At 46.9% G+C, this 19,518-nt stretch overlaps 1 protein-coding gene across 7 annotated transcripts in view; it reads left to right on the plus strand.

The window, feature by feature from the left end:
- The window catches only part of KDM2B (lysine demethylase 2B), a 38,635-nt gene that overhangs the window by 14,158 nt on the left and 4,959 nt on the right, over positions 1–19,518 (plus strand). For 3 of the 7 annotated variants that reach the window (XM_087880363.1, XM_060691903.2, XM_087880365.1), the window contains 11 exons: positions 70–223; positions 1,172–1,287; positions 4,763–4,889; positions 6,009–6,451; positions 6,803–6,889; positions 12,256–12,480; positions 12,842–12,985; positions 13,299–13,385; positions 13,795–14,061; positions 15,490–15,528; positions 17,363–18,048. In XM_087880363.1, the coding sequence (XP_087736489.1) occupies positions 70–223; positions 1,172–1,287; positions 4,763–4,889; positions 6,009–6,451; positions 6,803–6,889; positions 12,256–12,480; positions 12,842–12,985; positions 13,299–13,385; positions 13,795–14,061; positions 15,490–15,528; positions 17,363–18,048 (2,375 nt within the window). Of the gene's footprint in view, positions 1–69; positions 224–1,171; positions 1,288–4,762; positions 4,890–6,008; positions 6,452–6,802; positions 6,890–8,400; positions 8,673–12,255; positions 12,481–12,841; positions 12,986–13,298; positions 13,386–13,785; positions 14,062–15,489; positions 15,529–17,362; positions 18,049–19,518 lie in introns of those variants that run through there. The other 4 variants (XM_087880361.1, XM_087880362.1, XM_087880364.1 and 1 more) reach the window with 2 other exon arrangements.

The raw sequence follows: 19,518 nt of genomic DNA on the forward strand, positions 1-19,518 counted from the left end.
TTTATGCATGTAAATGTGACGTATTATGCCTGCTGTTTTTTTTTCTTTTCTCTCTCTCTCTGGGTCTAGATCTTTTGGCTGATTCCTCCAACGTTGCAGAACCTAGAACTTTACGAGGAGTGGGTTGTCTCTGGGAAGCAGAGTGATATTTTTCTGGGGGACCGCGTGGAGCTGTGCCAAAGAATCGAACTGAAACAAGGGCACACTTTCTTCATTCCTTCAGGTAAATTCCCTTTCGGAACAGGATCTGGTTTTTCAAGATCAACCCTTATTGGTGGGCAGCCATCGTTAGATCCAGAAGAGCGATGGACTGGATAATGTGCCTTAACACCCTCACTGGGAGGAAATGATTGCATTAAAGCTGCACCCCATTCCATTGGTTCCGGACTTCTGCTTGCAATTTCCTTTTTCTGCTGACTGTGGAGATGATCTATCCCAGAGGTGTCCAACCTTAGCAACTTTTAAGACTTGTGGATTTCCAACTCCCAGAATTCCATAGCATGGCTGGCTTGGGAATTCTGGGAGATGAAGTCCACAAGTCTTAAAGCTGTTGAGTTTGAAGACCTTTGGCTTAGACCAACCAAAACTGAACCAACCCAGATAGAAGAGATGGTGACATTCAGCCAAAACCAGGAGAACACAGAAAACTGGCAAATCTGTTAAAATAATTCAATGGACTCAATTCTCTTTTGATGATCCAAGAATCTCTAAGGCTGGTCTGCCGTCCGAAGGATTAAAAATAGGGGGGGAAACTGCTTACCACATTAGTATCATGCCAGATAAGAAGCCCACAAGTCTTAAAGTTGTTAAGGTTGGACATCCCTGATCCCAGTGTTTTCTGTCTCTTTTGGTTGTTTCATGTTTTATAGCCTATTTTCAATGTTCCAATCCAGCGTTTGTGCTGCCTCAGTGGCTGAAGCTGAACAGAAAGAAGGGAACAGGGAAGGGAAGGGAAAGGAAGGGAAGGGAACAGAAGAGAAGAGAAGAGAAGAGAGAGAAGGGAAGGGAACAGAAGAGAAGAGAAGAGAAGAGAGAAGGGAAGGGAAGGGAAGGGAACAGGCAGATCCTGAAGGAAAACACAGTTTTGTAGGCCAGATGAGAGCAGGATTTCATCCCCAATGTGACTGTCTTTTGTGATGTGAATCCTTTCCTCTCTCCTCTACCTTTCTAGGGTGGATCCATGCCGTTTACACCCCAGTGGATTCCTTGGTGTTTGGTGGAAATATCTTGCATAGCTTTAATGTTCCCATGCAGCTTCGCATTTATGAAATTGAGGACAGAACAAGGGTAAGGACTTCCCAAAAAATTTTTTGTTTGACTTAAGGTATTGGATCATAAGTTTGTTCTGCAGAAGGTACCAGGGCACCTTGGTGGTTCAAAGGAAACTTTGCTTGGTCTGCAAACGTTTGGGTTTAGGCATTCAGATATTTGGAGCGTAATGCTGCAATTTCAAAACCCCGAACTCAGTAAAGGCTGAGGTTCAAAACAGAGGAAGCTGGTGGAGAACTGGTCTTCCTTGGCTAACCAGTCAACAGTTTGGATGAACTTAATGGTTGGGTTCACCCACGGAGTTTAACAATGGCTTATTGCGTGATCACAACTGACCGCATTCTCGATCCTTCTGAGCCATACGTTCTAGTAGAACCAACCAGAATGGCTTAACGTATCCTGCTAAGCCATAAACTATGATTTACAAACCACGATGGCTGAGAATGTACCCTCCATCACGTTGTCAGGGTGGAGAGGTTTGTTGCCTTAATGGGTTCTGCAATCTCAGCTTATTCCATCTTATTAACCAACCAGGTTTAACACAACTGTGGCTTGCCATAGCACATGGGAATCTAATTCTCCTTGAAGTTAATAAGTGCAAGTTTTCACAGCCTGGCTTCTGTTCTTGTGGGGAGGGGGAAATCGGAATTCTGACAAATTCCCAGATTTTCAGAGAAATATTGGTCTTTATAGGGTTTTTGACAACTTAATAAGCACTTTTCTCAGTCCCCAGGAAAGTGGCTACTTTGGGCATCACGCTGTAGAGCTAAAGAATGCTCTTGAAGCAGCTTCAGCGATTTGCTTTGAGATGACATAGAACTGAGAGATTTGATTTGGGGATGTGTCCCCCTCATCTGGAATTCTGGATTGTCTCTAAATCCAGGGTTGCAGACCGTGTCAGCTGCTTGCATTTCCCAATGCAGTCATAAATGTAACGAGTCTGTTTGCTTTCAGCCTCTTCTTGAATGCCCACGACAAGAACCTGGTTAAGTCAACCAGGTTTACTCAAGTCAGTATTTTTTTTAATTTTTACAGCGCACTGAGCTCTTCAATGATGGTTTGATCTAGGTTTCTGTAATGGATATTTACTATAGTGGGCTATGAGTCATTGAATTGCAGGAATATGGTTTTTTTTCATCTGTGGGTGACTTAGCAATGATGATTTGCCATTCAGGAGCATCCTTGGTACAGAAGCCAAAAAAGTCAAGGAAACGGCCACTACAGGTGGGTGCCAGGAGTGAGGAACAGTAGCTCCACCCCTTGTTTCTGATTGGTTCCCCGGTGGGTTTAGAATGTTGGGTTTTGTCATGGAAACTGTCTGATTGGCTCTCTAAAAGCTGGAAAATCGCCAAATCCCACTCTGATCAGCTGTTTCTAGGGAATTCTGGGGATTCCCCCCCACCCAATGCATCATCTCTATTCCTGTTCCTGCTGTGGGGCACATCTGTATCTTGCCGTTCCAGATGTGTTGGGCCTTACTTTCCAACCCTTGGTCAAGATTGATGCCAAGGCCATAAATTATTGCCAATAGTGCCCTGGCTCCAGCACTGTTTGGGACCAAACCTCTTTTAGAAGAAGATCAGAACAAATGCCTTGATTTTCTGACGGCGTAGGTCCATCCCAACTTGGTAGGATGGGGCTTCTAATTCCCGACATGGTGTAATAGGCTTCCGTTGTAATGCCAGAGGGACAGTTGAGAAGATACGTTAGGACTCTTGGAATATCTACAGCCCGTGTTGATTTTCAAAAGGCAGGTTGAGGACCATTGACCAAACATCTTGAGATAATGAGAGGCTGGAGTCTTCTCCAAAGATCCTCATTTTACCTACCTCGGAAGGATGGAAGGCTGAGTCAACCTTGAGCCTGGTGAGATTTGAACTCGCAGTAATTGCAGGCAGCGGGCAGATAAAGTGCTACTTTAACAGCTCTTTAGTCCGCTGCTCCACCAAGGCTCTTTTGCGAAGTTATTAGGAACTCAAATTGATGCTTAAGAGTTTGACCCCCTTCCGCAGCAGGGGAGCACTGCATGCTGTTTTCACTGTCTTCAGCATTTATTTATCTTTTTTTATTATTATTATTGGTTTCCCCCATTCGCCCCCCTCCCCTTAAAAAGAGAGGCAGAACTAAATTTGGTGAATTGCAAAAAAAAAAAATCTGTCAGGAAAGCATTGAGCAAACGATGTCTTTAATATATTCCCCAGGCGTGTGTGGCTGAAAACCTTTTGAAGGCCGAGGGGTGGAAAGAGGCATCTTCCTATTTGTAAGTCAAAACTCTTTGCAAATTTTGTTTCCCCCCCCGCAGTGCTCTCTTTGTCATGAAATTAAACGGGGAGGGGAGAAAGTGCATGATTTGAGTTCCTTTTACGAACGCCGCTCTTTTGACACGGGTGAGGTCCGTCCTTCCCGAATTTTGGAAGTCCCTTCTGAATAGGCAAAGAATGACAGAATTCCTGGGAAGCCTGAGACTTGTAACTCTTGATCCAGGTTAGGGAAGGGGACGCCGATACCCCAGTTTTGAATGGCAATCACACATATTTAGGAATGGAGAGTTGGAGAACGTACACTGTTTCTTCTGACAATGGTGCAGGGCCAAACACCTGTCTTCCTAGCAAAGCATCCAAGGCGGTGAATCCCTCACATCTCCAGAGAAACAAATTATGGACCACCAGGTGATCTAAGAGTTCCTGCTCCAGAATTTGAACCATCACCGACACAATAAATTATGCCAACCCAGAGATAAGCGTGGGTCCGAAGATGGGAAAGAAACACGTTTGCCAGGGCTCAAGAGTTTCTGCAGAGGGCTGAGGTCCTACCAGTCCCTGTCCTTTTTGCCATGAAGAAGCAGATACTGATTTTATTCCATGGTTGCCCAGATCCAAAGCTAAGGTCAATCCTCTAAGATAATCGGCAGAGCAAGCGGAGTTGTCTGCTGAGCTTCATGATTGTGTGTGTGTGTCAAAAAAAAAATACATTTCTTGACTTTTTTGACCCTGAGTATGGATGCTCCTAAGGGCAAGATTTAGACCTCTGCTGGCCTCTTGGTCACTCAGCTCTGATTAGGGAGTTCTTTTAGATGTCCGAACAATGGGAACATCAGGCAAAAGAAATCACACAACTAAAACAGAGTGTCACTGGTTGGTTGGTTGTGTGGGCGGTCACTATGGTTTGGAAACCACGGTTAATGACTTGGCCTGCCTAGGGATCCAGCTGGTGTGGTGACTTCTTGCACAAACGATGGTTCAAGAGAACCATGGCTAACGGTGATTGTGAGCTCAACTCATGCAAGATAAGGTGTCTCCATTAAATTGGAAGTCTATCGGATAAATTACCTCTCACAGGAAGATGTGTAAATTGTTGGGTCAGTTGGTCAGCAAAGAAAAGGCTCTTTTTTAAAAAAAAGATAGCTTCTCTACTTTTCTGCCTCCATCTGAGCAAAATTGTGGCCCACATTCAGACATGTTCCTATGTGTTTCCCTTCCCCCCACCTTTGCAGGTCCAAGCCAAGTTCCGCTACCCGTTTTACTATGAGATGTGTTGGTATGTTTTGGAGAGATACGTGTTCTGTCTAACCCAGCGCTCTCATTTCAACAGGGAGTATCTACAAGAATCAATGTTAATTGGTAAGTAATTTGCCTGGGCCTCAGTGTATTATTTGGAGTAGCAGTGACGAGAGAGGGAAAGTTGATTGCAGATGTCAGCTTTGGAAGCCATATTAACCCGGGAAGCTTACACTGTCGCCAACTTCTTGCGCCTGGGAAAGTAGGAGGGGGGGATTTGATAGAGCGATTTGAGTTAGACATAATAGCATTCTTCTTTTCGGTCAAGGTCAGGGTGTTCCTGCATCTGGAGGAGGAATGGTTGCAGTGGGGGCTTAAGTTGGGGCGGAGGGCGATTGGGCCATGTGATGGACTGATGGGTGCGGGGGCTGGATATGGGATTTTGATTTATTGAAGGAAAACCCAGAACTCTCAGATTCGGGTTTTCCCCAGATGTGCTAGTATAGCTATTCCAATAAATGAAGATTTTGGGATGAAACTTGTCTCAGAGTTTTTAATTGGAGTTGGGTCATTCTGGAACGCTGACAGCAGAAACTTTTTCAAGTAGGGCCTGGACTGGATAACTCAATACCTCAAAAGACATGCATGAAGACTCTCTCTCTATTTGTTTATAAGGGTTGGTGCCCTGCTTGAGATTGTATATTGAAAAGAGTGGAGATTTGGGGGATAAATCATGTCACCCCCCAACAGATAAAAAGAAGACGCCGAGGCTTGAAGTTCCTCAAAGTTCCATTTTATTAGAGATGTTGTACAAATTGGCACACCTGGGAAAACCTGAATCTGAAAGCTTCCAGGTTTTCCCCACCCAAATGGAAGTCCAGGTCCCTGCCCAACACTCATACATGAACATCACATGGTCCAATCACGACACCGTCCCAACTGGAGGTGCCTCCCAGCTCCCGGTGCAGGATAAGATGTCCTTGACTCTGAGAAAGGAATGTTGTTATGGCTATATATCACCCATGCTCTATACAATTCCCCGCTCCCAGTTTCCCACACTAATAAATGTGGCAGGCCTGAAGGCCCAAGGCCAAAGATGGCTTCCAGGCCTGTCATCATCTTTCTATAAGATAGAAATAATTGAGGTTGAAGTTGAGCTAGAACTTCGGTGGTCGTTTGCAAGAGGTCTCGGGGCACTCCATCTTCTGGAAGGTCTTAATTTGTCTTCTTCTCTGCTCCCAGATACCTCGAGGAAACGTAGCTTGGATAGCTTCTCGTCCGATTCCTGGGGAGACATGGATGAGGACTCGTGCGATGTTCGTGCTCAGGAAGACAAGGATAACAATCCCGAAAAAGTCCCCAAGATCTCGTCCGACCTCCCCTCTTCTCCTAACAGCACACACTCGGAGGGGAAAGAAACGTTGGGGAAGAAGCCAAAATCTCGCTTCTTCAAAAGGACTCTCTCCAACGAGTCGGAGGAAAGTATAAAATCAGCTACGGTGGACTATTCCAAAACTCCCATCGGCTCTCCTGCCCCCGAGGTCCCCGCCAAATGGACTCACTTGACCGAATTCGAGCTGAAAGGTTTGAAGGCCCTGGTGGAAAAACTGGAATCTCTTCCGGAGAACAAGAAATGCGTCCCCGAAGGCATTGAAGACCCTCAAGCTCTCCTGGAAGATATGAAGGTGTGTAACAGGCAAGCGTGTCTTTCCGTAGACCTGAGACATGGTTTGTTGGTTGTAGCCCAACCAGCGTCATTTGTAAGTCGTGGCTTATGGTTTAGTGCATCTTCTTGCACTCTTGGCTTGGGATTGAGGTCCCATGGAATCTAGAAGGCATCAAGTTCAGGAACACACGTGCAATGGATTTGTGGACCCACCCATTAAAAAAAAACAACCCATCGTGATTAAACCATGGTTTAGCTAGTGCTGCGAGGGCAGTAGTAAGCTTTAACCACGCCCATTCAAGATCGTGTGAAATCAGCCCTTGCAAAAACCCTGATATTTCCTTTACCACCCCTTTTGCTTTGAAAACAGAACATCCTGAAGGAACATGCAGAGGATGACCAGAATCTGGCCATAACTGGGATTCCCGTGGTATCCTGGCCTAAGAAAAACGCAAAGGTAGGCCATCCTGGTTTCTTTTGGTTACAGGCCTCAATCCTTAAGTCACTACTGTTTTTTTTTTCCCTGCAAAGAAAAAAGAGGTTTTTTTCCCCCAAAAAAGAGTTTCCCAAAAAGAGTTTTCTCCAAGGTGGTGTTTTGGCATAATTTCAACCCTCCATTTTTTTTTTTTAAATTTGATTTATATGTCGCCCTTCTCCGGAGACTCAGGGCGGCTTACAATGCGTTAAGCAATAGCCTTCATACTTTTGTATATTTATACAAAGTCAGCTTCTCTTTCTTTCTTTCTTTCTTTTTTTCTTTTTCTTTCTTTCTTTCCTTCCTTCCTTCTTTCTTTTTCTTTTTCTTTCTTTTTTTTTTAAATTTGATTTATATGCCCCCCTTCTCCGGAGACTCAGGGCGGCTTACAATGCGTTAAGCAATAGCCTTCATACTTTTGTATATTTATACAAAGTCAGCTTCTCTTTCTTTCTTTCTTTCTTTTTTTCTTTTTCTTTCTTTCTTTCCTTCCTTCCTTCTTTCTTTTTCTTTTTCTTTCTTTTTTTTTTTAAATTTGATTTATATGCCGCCCTTCTCCGGAGACTCAGGGCGGCTTACAATGCGTTAAGCAATAGCCTTCATCCTTTTGTATATTTATACAAAGTCAGCTTATTGCCCCCACAATCCGGGTCCTCATTTTACCTACCTTAGAAAGGATGGAAGGCTGAGTCAACCTTGAGCCTGGGGAGATTCGAACTTGCAGTAATTGCAGGCAGCTGAATGTTAATAACAGGCTATTAGTCTGCTGCGCCACCAGGCTCTTTTTTTGGGTTTAGCTCCCTTGGCGGTTCATGGTGCACCCCGCAAATGTCATTTCCCCTGAATCGCCCGCCGTTCCACGTAGAGAAATGTCATTGCTTTAAGGGCGGCTGTTGCTTTAAACGTTTGCAATGCCTTGAAATGCGCATAACAACAACAACAACAACGGGACAGACAGGATGGTGTTCACGGTTTAGCAAAAGGGGACGCATCCCAAAGGAGTGATTGTGAGTTATTTGCACGAGCTTGCTTGTTGGTTTGATTGTGAGGGGTGGGGGAAGAGCCCCTTGGCATCCTTCGGTCTCCAAAGCTAGAGAACCAAAGTATGGAGGGTTGTGTTTTTTGGGCATGCATGCAAAAACATTTCATTTTTATTTTTTTTTTAAAAAAAACCCATCTTCCTCGTCTCCCAGCGGCATGGTGCTTCTGCAGCCTCCGTGCCCCTAAAACCGCTTCCGTTGCCCTTGTGTTGGGTGGCCACGAGCCCCTCCTTTTGCAAGGACTTCAACCCCCCCTGCTGCACCCGGAAGGAAAGGGAGTTTTGCAAGGAGCCCCCCGCTGAACGGGTCTGGCAGGCCTCCTCCTCCTCCTCCTCCAGCCAAGACCCTCCCTCTGCCCCCTCCCCAGCTCTGCCCCTGCCTCCCTCCCCTCCTCGGCTGGCTTGGGCAGCCAATGGGGAGCCCGTCTTTTGTTCCACTCCGGGTTGGCTTTCCATTGGCAGCCGAGGAAGCTCAGCCTCTTCCTGGTTCCTCTGCACTCATGCCTAGGGAGGAGGGCCTTCTCCGCTCTTCCTCCTCCTCCTCCTCCTCCTCCTCCTCCCACTGGGGGTAAGGAGAGGGAAGGAGCGCCACTGAAGGCCGGGACAGCCAGGTTAGAGCCCCAACCATGCCAGCCCGGCCCTTGCTGGGCTCCCCGTGAGAGATGGTGAGAGATGGCCATGTCAGCCAGCCCGGATGACGAGGACTACGACTCGGAGCAGGACCAGGTGGCTCTGTGTGTGTGTGTGTGTGTTTGTGTGTGCGCGTGCACAAGATGCATGGTTGCTAGCTTGCATGCATGCATGGCGGTGGGTGGGTGGGTCTGTCTGGCTTTTTTTTGTTTTTAATTTAATGGCAGGCGAAGTTTGCACTGGGGGTCTCTTTTTTTTTCCCCTTCCTGCTTTGCAGGGGTTGTAAGAGGGCAGGAGTGTGTGGGGGGTGGTCCTCTCTCCAAGGGGGAAAAAAAGGGGGGGGCAAGCCAAGGAAATGGGATGCGGGTGTGTGTGTGTGTGTGTGGGTGGGTGGGGGGGAGACCTTCCAAAGACAGCATCCGGCCCTGGCCTGCCGTCTTCTCCCTTCTTGAGGCTCGGGGGCGGGGGGAAGCGGGGTCTAAATAAAGGAAGGGAAGAAGGAGGAGAGGGAGAAGGGAGGGAGGGAGGAGAAAAGGAAGGAAGGAGAGAAAGAAAGAGAAAGAAAGAAAGAGTGAGGGTCGGGGGAAGGAAGGAAGGAAGGAAGGGGAGAAAGGAAAGAAAAAGAAAGAGAGAAAGGAAGAAAGAAAGAAAGAGGGTGGAAGGGGGGAAGGAAGGAGAGAAAGAAAGTGAGGGTGGGAGGAAGGGGAGAAAGGAAAAAGAAAGAAAGAAAGTGAGAGTGGGAGGAAGGGGGGAAGGAAGGAAGGAGAGAAGAAAGGAGAGAAGAAAGAAAGAATGAAAGAGTGAGGGTGGGAGGAAGGGGGGAAGGAAGGAAGGAGAGAAAGAAGGGGAGAGGGAAGGAAGGGAAGAAAGGAAAGAGAAAGAAAGAAAGAAAAAAGAAAGAGAAAGAAAGAAAGAAAGAAAGAAGAAAGAAAAAGAAAGAAAGAAAGAAAAAAGTGAGGGTGGGGGGAAGGAAAAGGGTGAGAGGCAAAGGAGGGTCTTTGAAAGTCAACTGCACTGTAGGTTTTTTTTTTGTGTACTTTTTTTTTTCCTTTATTGTTTTCGAAGAAAGACGTTGCTTTGACTTTGCTTCGCAGGAGATTTTTTTAACTCAAACAATCTTATTTTTTCTTCTATTTCTTTAATCAGAGGGGCAGGAAGTTAGATCTCGGCTGTGCTTTGGAGATCCGAAATACCTTCCCCTAGGAGTGAATGGAGGGGGTCTGCTTGTTGCTTGTGTGACAGCTTCCTTGTCTCCCTCTCCCCCCCCCCGACCCCCCCAGTGGAAGGCTTAATCCCATCAAGATAAGGAATTGGTTCTGTGTCCTGTTTTTACAGTAAATGCAAGAAAATGCCTGGGACATCTTAAAAGGGCTTGTATAATGTGGGCAGGGGGGGAAAGGAAAGCCCCCCCCCCAACTGAGACCTGAGCCAATTTTTTGGAAGCTACTAGCATTTACCAATTTAAAATTGCACTAGTATTTAGAAGTGAAAAAGCAATCTTTTTTTAAAAAAAAAAATTCTTACCCTGATTCACTCAGAACGAAGATATAAATTTTTTTACCTGGCCCTCTTGGTGTATCTCAAATTTGTTTCCTGTATCCAACTGAAAATATATTTCTTAATTCCTTAAATTTGCTGTTGGGACTGGCCGCGTCCTCTTATGTAATATTCCTCGCCTATATTTCCTTATTCTGCCTTTTAACAGTTATCCAGGGTAACAAATTGGGTTGTTTATACTTCGTCTTGTAGGTTTATTACTTTTGTGGTTGGGTTAAAAGCACCAAACAGTATTAATTATTTTGTTTAAAAATGAACATTTTTTTCTAATTGTTTTAGGATTGTTCACCACCTAAAATCAGTGGGTTGAGATGGGTAGCTGTAGAAATTAACTTTTTTAAACAAATAAATAAGGTGGATCTAATTTAGGGATCCACTTTATGTGAGCCTCTTGGAAGGGGAATTTCTGTAGCTCCTAGAATGTAATTTTTGAAAAAAAATAATTATTTGTTATGGTCATTGTTTTAAATTAAGAGCTGCACATGAAGCCGATCTCAGTTCTGAGGTAAAATGTTGGGCCTTGTCAAAGATTTTAAATTATTTTTTTAATTGATCTGTTATCTATATCTATTTTATTTATTTGTTCAATTCGATGGCGCCCAACTCCAGACCATGCTGGGTGATTCACAGCACACCAAACAACATAGAAAAATGTAAACAACGGACAGCAAGACCAAACTTTAGTTTTTAGAAAGGATTATAAAAATTCTCACTCGGCTAAAAGAAAAGAATTTACAGGAGTGGAAGTTTGCTGATGTGGGCTAAACCTCACTGAGGTCCATCACCATGATTTGGCTGGCACCAGCAAACACTTACTCCATATGGAACACAATAAATCAAATGTACAAATCGTTTATATTTCCCCCCCTCTATATTTATTGGTTTACTAACTTTTGCTTTGGAGATTAGTGATGCTTACACACGTAATGTGGTTTCCCTAATTTTCGCCTATGGAACAAACCACAATGGTAAGCATAAACTATGAATTGCAATCCACAACCAACTGTGGCTGGCTTGGCTTATTATGTGACTCATTGTGGCTAATTTGAAGAATCATTTCTAGCCCTGGAAGGCAGCAAACGTATCTAATACTCCTCCTTCCTCCTCCTATTTTCCTTACAACCACCACCCTGCGAGAGGGGAGAGCTGGCTCAAAGTCACTTTCATCCCCAAGGCAAAACTAGAACTCACTGTCTTCTGGGGATTGGCCCAAAATCATCAAGCCAATTTTCATGGCTAAGGCGGAACTAGAACTCACCGTCTCCTGGTGATTGGCCCAAGGTCACCCAGCTGGCTTATGCCTAAAATGGGACTAGAACTCACCATCTCCTGGTGACTGGCCCAAAGTCACCTAGCTGGCTTTCATAGCTAAGGCAGAACTAGAACTCACCGTCTCCTGGTTTCTACCATCAACAGGCTTCCTCCTCCTCTGTATTACAACCAATTGTGGTGTTTTTAAATCCTTCCTTGTATGTTACCATATTTCCCCGAAAATAAGACCCTGTCTTATATTTTTTTTGAACCCCGAAATAAGCGCTTGGCCTTATTTTGGGGGATGTCTTATTATTTTGGGGCGCGTGGAGCAAGACGGGGCTCCTCTTGCCGTCTTAACCCTAACCAGAGGAAATGGCGGGGACTGGCTGTACATGCGTTTAAATATTTTCGGGGAGGGCTTATTTTCAGGGGAGGGTTTATTTTCGGGAGAGGGCTTATTTTCAGGGGATGTCTTATTTTCGGGGAAACACTGTCATACTTTCCAAGCTAACTCTCCATGAATTCTTTACGGCTACTCGGCCTGCGTCTTCTGTGGCGTTAGGCCTGGGTCCATCTGGCCAAGTTGGTAACAACAGCGAAGCCAGAAAGCTCTTATTACTGACTGGCCTCTGTCGCCTGTATCTCTTTAATCTCCTTTTGTGGTTTACCGTATCATCCCAACTCCGAAAAGCTGCCACTTTAGGTTTGCAGAAAGAGGAACTGGTAACCAAAGTTTATCGTAAGCCGTAACGTCCGCTTTGTTCCCTACAAGGGGATCAACCCCCAACGGGAGCGATTTTACAACAGCCAGCAGTATGGTAGGTGGTCAGCCTTTAAACCCCCCCCCCCGTCTCTCGTTCTTTCCCAGAACCGGACAGTTGGGCGTCCAAAGGGGAAACTGGGCCCTTCCTCAGCTGTGAAGCTTGCAGCGAACCGGACGACTGCAGGTGCGCGTCGGAGAAGGACGCGATGTCGCAAGTGCGAGGCCTGCTTGCGGACAGAGTGCGGCGAATGTCATTTCTGCAAGGACATGAAGAAGTTTGGGGGGCCTGGCCGCATGAAACAGTCCTGCATTATGAGGCAGTGCATCGCGGTAAGCGCCATCGATGTTCGCCGGGGTGGGAAATCGGGATCCGCCTCCAGGCCAGGGGAATACAAGTTTGCCAACTTCACGACTTGTGGACTTCAATTCCCAGAAATCCTCAGCCAGCCATGATGGCTTGTGGACTTCAACTCCCAGAGTTCCTCAGCCAGCCATGGTGCCTTGTGGACTTCAACTCCCAGAATTCCTCAGCCAGCTATGATGGCTTGTAGATTGGCTCAGCATGGCCGGTTGAGGAATTCTGGGAGTTGAAGTCCAAGCTTGCTCCGGGCAGAGGCATTTCTCGTTTGCTCCAATTGCTTTTGCTGCTATGTCCGATCCTCTGATCTGTCTTTTCTTCCTGCCTCCGTAGCCGGTGCTGCCCCACACTGCCGTGTGCTTGGTGTGTGGAGAAGCAGGGAAGGAAGACACGGTGGAGGAAGAAGAGAGCAAATTTAATCTGATGCTTATGGAGTGCTCCATCTGCAACGAAATCATCCACCCCGGGTGCCTTAAGGTAAGGGCAGAAGCTTCTGGGACTTATTCCAGGGAGTCCTTGTCTTATGACCATGGTTGAGCCCGTTGCTAAGTGAGTTTTGCCCCCATTTTACTGGATTTCTTTGGGAGGGAGATGAGAAGTTTGTAAATGTGATGAATGAATAGAATAGGAATAAGATAAAAAGGGGGCAGATCTCCCCATTCCTGCCTGGGTAAACAGGAGGAGCTCACAAAACTTCCTCTTGTTTTTTCCTTTCCTCTCTCTACCTGTCTCTCTCTCTCTTTCTTTCTTTCTTTCTTTCTCTCTTCCTTCCCCATTTCCTCTCTCTCAGGTGCGGGAATCGGATGGCGTGGTGAACGAGGAGCTTCCGAATTGTTGGGAATGTCCCAAGTGCAACCATGCTGGAAAAACGGGGAAAGTGAGTTTTACAGCAACGGTTGGCTGGCCTGGAAAAAGGAAACAAAAAATTCTCTCTCTTTTTTTTGTGCATTTTGCCAACTTTGTCGACCTCAAACTCTTGACTTTTTTTTTTACCAATCGGGTGGGTGGCGAGCCCCCCTGTGCCCCCCCGTGCAGATCTTTAACAAAATGGGTCTGAGTTTGGTGATGATGCTAGAACCCTGATTTTAAATTATGAAATAATATATATTTATTTTAAAAAAGGAGGGTTAAACATCTTGTCTCCAAAGATATTGGGACTTGCAGCACTTGAAATCTGATAAGGAGATTTTGAGAAAGAGGGCCGGTCTATTTTGATATTTATTTATATATCAAAGGCATAAGATATAAAGTTTGCTTGTGTGTTTTGTCTCTTTCTGGCGTACAAGCAAAAGCGGGGCCCCGGGTTCAAATACGCTTCCAACCTGCCGGGCTCTTTGCTGAAAGAGCAGAAGATCAACCGAGAGAACAAGGAAGTCGTCCCCGAGATCCCCAAGCGGAAAGTCGAGTGCGAGGAATCGCCCCGCAAGAAATCCGACGAGCGCCCCCCGAAGCCCCCCCTGGATCCTCTCTTGAGGAGGAAGTCCTCGGAGGAAGCCCACCTGCGCCGCAAGCGGAAATTCGAGAAACCCCAAGAGCCGGCCATGAGGAAACGGGTAAGACCGGGGAATCGTTTCCCCTTTGGTTGTTTTGGGCGAAAAGGCAGGAGAAGGAGGTGCCTCTTTAGAAGAAGCGTAGTAGTACAAGGAGGATCAGGAGCTGGGACCCCCTAGTAAAAATGGTTACTGTCTTGCCCTTCCCTATAAGACGGGATTGGTTGGTACAAATCCACATTTGTAGAGATGGATGAATCTAAAAATACTAAGCTACCGGTCAGCCCTGCCTCAACTTGAACCTTTTAAGCAAGAAAGACCCTGGATTCCATTTATGGAGAAAGGTGTAGTTTACTAAAGGTCAAGTGGAATACAGTAAAGCAAAGCCAGAACTGAAATTCGCTTGCGCACCAAATCCCCCTCTTAGGCACTTCCTATTTTTTTTTTTTTTTTAATTTGATTTATATGCCGCCCTTCTCCGGAGACTCAGGGCGGCTTACAATGCGTTAAGCAATAGCCTTCATTCTTTTGTATATATTTTATACAAAGTCAGCTTATTGCCCCCACAAACTGGGTCCTCATTTCACCTACCTTAGAAAGGATGGAAGGCTGAGTCAACCTTGAGCCTTGGAGAGATTCGAACCAGCAGAAATTGCAGGCAGCTGTGTTAATAACAGGGTGCACTAAACCCCTATACTATCAAGGCTCTGTACTATTACTGGTTCCCCCCCATTGTCCCATCAATTTCAGAGAAGATGCCTTCTGAAACGGTCACTCTGAGGGTAAGCTGTCCTACGACTGCATTCTTCCCGGGAAGTGACCTTGAAACACTGTCTCTGAGGGACATGCTTCCTTCCATTACTTTTCACTTTCCCCCAAGCGTTCCCTCTCCCTTTCACCCACCACCGATTCTAACACCTCTGAAAGGGGCCAGGTGGGAGAGGTTTAAATGTGTGTGTCAGTGTCCCAAGTAACACCCCCAATGAAAGAAGACTCCGAGGCTTGACGTTCCTCAAAACTTCCTTTTGATTAGAGATGTCATATTGGCACATCTGGGAAAACCAGAATCAGAAAGCTTCCAGGTTTTCCCCGCCCAAAGGAAAGTCCAAGTCCCTGCTCAGCACCCACATGTCCATCACATGGTCTAATCAAAGCACCTGGAGATGCCTCCCAGTTCCAACCGTCCAGGTGCAGGGCAAGATGTCCTTGACTCTCTGAGAAAGGAATGTTGTTATGACTACATATCTCTCCTGCTTCATACAATCCCCACTCCCAGTTTCCCACAGCAGTAAATGTAAAGGATGGCTTCCAGGCCTGACAATATGTTTTTAAACTAGCCAGCCATGTAGGGTAGTGTTTCGAAACCTCCATAACTTTAAGTCTTGCAAACTTAAATTCCCAGAATTCCCTCAAGCGGCATGGGAAGAGTGACTAAATAAAATTCATGTTTTCTTTCCTTCCTTCCTTCCTTCCTTCCCTCCCTGACTGTAGCTAAAACTGGGGAAAGAAGAGAAGCTGTTCAGGAAAAAGGTAATTTCTTCATCTGTACGGATTTCTCCCAACCCCCACAATCTTCCCCAGAGGACATCAGTGATTTATACAGGTAGTCCTCGACTTAACAACAGTTCATTTAGTGACTGTTCACTAAACGACGGCACTTGAAAAATGTGACTTGGAAATGTTTTTCGCACGGCTGTTCCAGCATTCTCAGGGTCACGTGATTAAAATTCGGACTCTTGGCAAGTTTATAATGGTTCAACGTCCCACGGTCACGTAATCCCCTTTTGTTGACCCTCTGACGGGAGAAGTCAATGGGGAAGCCAGACTCACTGAACAATCATGTTACTAACTTGGGTGTCAGCAACTCGTGGCTCCGGAGCCGCATGTGGCTCTTTGGGCCCTCTGCTGCGGCTCCCTGTCCCATCATTAGCTGGTCCCACACCTCTACCTCCTCTCCCAGTCACTCCTTGCCTGGCCTTGGAAATCTGAGAGATACAGGGAGAGGGGAAGAGAGAGACATAGAGCGAGATACAGAGACGGAGAGGGGGAGAGAGAGAGATACAGAGAGAGGGGGAAACAGGGGAAGAGAGAGAGGGAGACAGAGAGGGGGGAGAGACAGAGAGATACAGAGGGAGGGGAAGAGAGAGACATAGAGAGAGAGACAGAGACGGAGAGGGGGAGAGAGAGATACAGAGAGAGGGGGAAAGGGGAAGAGAGAGGGGGAGAGAGGGAGACAGAGGGGGGAAAGAGAGACAGAGAAATACAGAGGGAGGGGGAGAGAGATACAGAGACGGAGAAGGAGAGAGAGAGATACAGAGAGAGGGGAAGAGAGAGACATAGAGAGAGATACAGAGACGGAGAGGGGGAGAGAGAGAGAGACAGAGGGGGGAAAGGGGAAGAGAGAGGGAGACAGGGGGGAGAGACAGATACAGAGGGAGGGGAAGAGAGAGACATAGACAGAGACGGAGAAGGGGAGAGAGAGATACAGAGAGGGGGGAAAGGGGAAGAGAGAGGGGGGGAGAGAGGGAGACAGAGGGGGGAGAGAGAGAGAGAGAAATACAGAGGGAGGGGGAGAGAGATACAGAGACGGAGAAGGGGAGAGAGAGAGATACAGAGAGAGGGGGAAAGGGGAAGAGAGAGAGGGAGACAGAGAGGGGGGAGAGACAGAGAGATACAGAGGGAGGGGGAGAGAGAGATATAGAGAGATACAGAGACGGAGAGGGGGAGGGGGAGAGAGAGATACAGAGAGAGGGGGAAAGGGGAAGAGAGGGGGAGAGAGAGAGAGAGACATAGAGATACAGAGGGAGAGAGGGGAAGAGAGATGGGGGGAGAGAGATTCAGAGAGCGGAAGAGAGAGAGAGAGAGAAAGAAAGAAAAAAAGGTTTTGTGGTTCCTGGTGTTTTTTAACAACCGGTTCTCTGCCCGAATGACCGGCAGGGTAGGTGTGCTAGGGGAGTCATGTGACTGGGTTGGAGTGAGTGTGGAGTTGGCCACGCCCACCCAGATTTTGTGGCTCCCGGTGTATTTTTTTCAGTGGGAAACGGGTCCAAATGTTTCTTTGAGTGTTTAAGATTGCCATCCCCTATACTAACTGAACATCTGCAGCGATTCACTTAACAAGTGTGGCACGAAAGGAGGTAAAATGGAGCGAAACTCACTTAACAAAGTTTTCCTTAGCAACACAAATTTTTGGGTTCAATTTTGGCCATAAGTCAAGGACTACCTGTGTAGAAGCGTTCCTCAATCTTGGGAAGTTCAAGAGGGGTGGACTTCAACTCCCAGAATTCCCCGATCCTCCAACGACGACTTGGCACCATTGTTGATTGATTCTCCTTTGATATCGGGGTATCTTCCCCCTTTCTAGAGGCGCTCCTGGAAGACCCCAGATGACCGGGTGGCTGCCCTCAAACCCCTGCGGCGCTTCAAGCAAGAAGGTGGGGAGGTCTTTCCAGAGGAACCTCCGAAAACCAAGGAGAGCGACCAGTCGCGTTCGAGCTCGCCCACCGCGGGGCCGAGTTCAGAAGGCGCCGAATCCCGGGAGAAGAAAAAATTCAAGATCCGCCGGAAAACCCGCCTGCCCAACAAAGAACTGAGCAAGGAACTGAGCAAGGAGCTCAACCAGGAGATCCAGAAGACCGAGAACAGCCTGGCCAACGAGGACCACCAACCCATCAAATCGGAGCCGGAGAGCGAGAACGAGGAGGCCAAGCACCACCTCGGCCCGGAGCAGCCGCACCCGCTCACCAAGGGCTTCAACGGGACGCCACGGGAACTCCGCCACCAGCTCCTCTCCAGCCTCCGCAGCAGCAGCACCACCCCTACCCCCAGGACCATTGCCCGGCCCCCTCCTTCCCTCTCGCCCCCCAAGTGCATGCAGATGGAGCGCCACGTGGTACGGCCGCCCCCCATCAGTCCCCCGCCTGACTCGCTCCTGCTGGACGATGGAGCGGCCCACGTAATGCAGAGGGAGGTGTGGATGGCCGTCTTCCGCTGCCTACGACCCAGGGAACTCTGCCTCTGCATGAGGGTGTGCCGGACCTGGAATCGGTGGTAAGGAATAGGGGGGATCCGTGGGGGGGCCCTATTAGAATAGGAATAGAAATAGAATAGAATCAGGAGGAGGAGGAGGAGGAGGAGGAGGAGGGAAAAAGGAAGGAGAATAGAAAATGGGATGGGATGGGATGGGATGGGATGGGATGGGATGGGATGGGATGGGATGGGATGGGATGGGATGGGATGGAATGGAATGGAATGGAATAGAATAGAATAGAATAGAATAGAATAGAATAGAATAGAATAGAATAGAATAGAATAGAATAGAATAGAATAGAATAGAATAGATAGACTTAATGATAGTCATAGAGTACAAATAAGCAATCAAATCATACTAGGGAACAGTCAATATAAATCTTAAGGATACCAGCAACAAGGTTAAAGTCATACAGTCATAAGTAGGAGGAGATGGGTGATAGGAACGATGAGAAGATTCATAGTAGTGCAGACTTAGTGAATAGTTTGACAGTGTTGAGGGAATTATTTGTTTAGCAGAGTGATGGCGTTTGGGGAAAAACTGTCCTTGTGTCTAGTTGTTCTGGTGTGCAGTGCTGTATAGCGTCGTTTTGAGGGTAGGAGTTGAAAGAGTTGATGTCCAGGATGCGAGGGGTCTGTAGACATTTTCCCAGCCCTCTTTTTGACTCGTGCAGGATACAGGTCCTCCATGGAAGGCAGGTTGGTAGCCATGATTTTCTCTGCCGTTCTAATGATCCTCCGAAGTCCGTGTCTGTCTTGTTGGGTTGCAGAGCCAAACCAGACAGTTATGGAGGTGCAGATGACAGACTCCATCATTCCTCTGTTGAACTTGAGGGCAAGCAGGAACTGAGGTGTCGGGGGGGGGGGCCCTTAGGAACTGGAGGGCAGGATTGAACTGGGAGAATTGGAAGTCCCTTACTGGGAGGATCAGAGGACCCCTTAGGAACTGGAGGGCAGGATTACAATGGTTGTGACTCTGACCAGGATAAAGAGAGGCGAGAATTCAGTGTGGCTTTGGAAACCTGGGTGTTGTCCTTTTATTTTTTATTTTTTTGGCTTTTATTGGGAGTTTATTGTAATATAAAATAGAAATAAAGATGAAAAAGGAAAAAGTTTAAAGTAAAAAAAAAGGAGATTCGTTTTGGTGCTGTAGAATACAAAATACAGTTACAACCTCAAAATTCAGACGTTTGGGCCAACTGACTCATATTTATGACAGTTGTAGTGTCTTGTGGTCCTGTTTTGTGACCTTCTGACAAGCAAAATCAGTGGGGAAGCCGGATTCCCTCAACAACCAGGTTATTCCCTTACCAACTGCAGTGATTCACTTAGCAACGTAGCTGAGAAAAGTAGTAAAACGGGGCAAAACCCGCTTTATATAAACGTCTCGCTTCACAACAGAAAGGTTGGGGCTCCATTGCGGTTGTAAGCCGAGGAACACCTCGATTTCAAGCCTTTGTCTTTCTTTCCGAGATGTGGGCCAGGCCTCTC

This window comes from Pantherophis guttatus, chromosome 17 (assembly GCF_059756535.1).
Source record: "Pantherophis guttatus breed Tessera chromosome 17, ASM5975653v1, whole genome shotgun sequence".
In the NCBI taxonomy this organism is placed as follows: Eukaryota; Metazoa; Chordata; class Lepidosauria; order Squamata; family Colubridae; genus Pantherophis; species Pantherophis guttatus.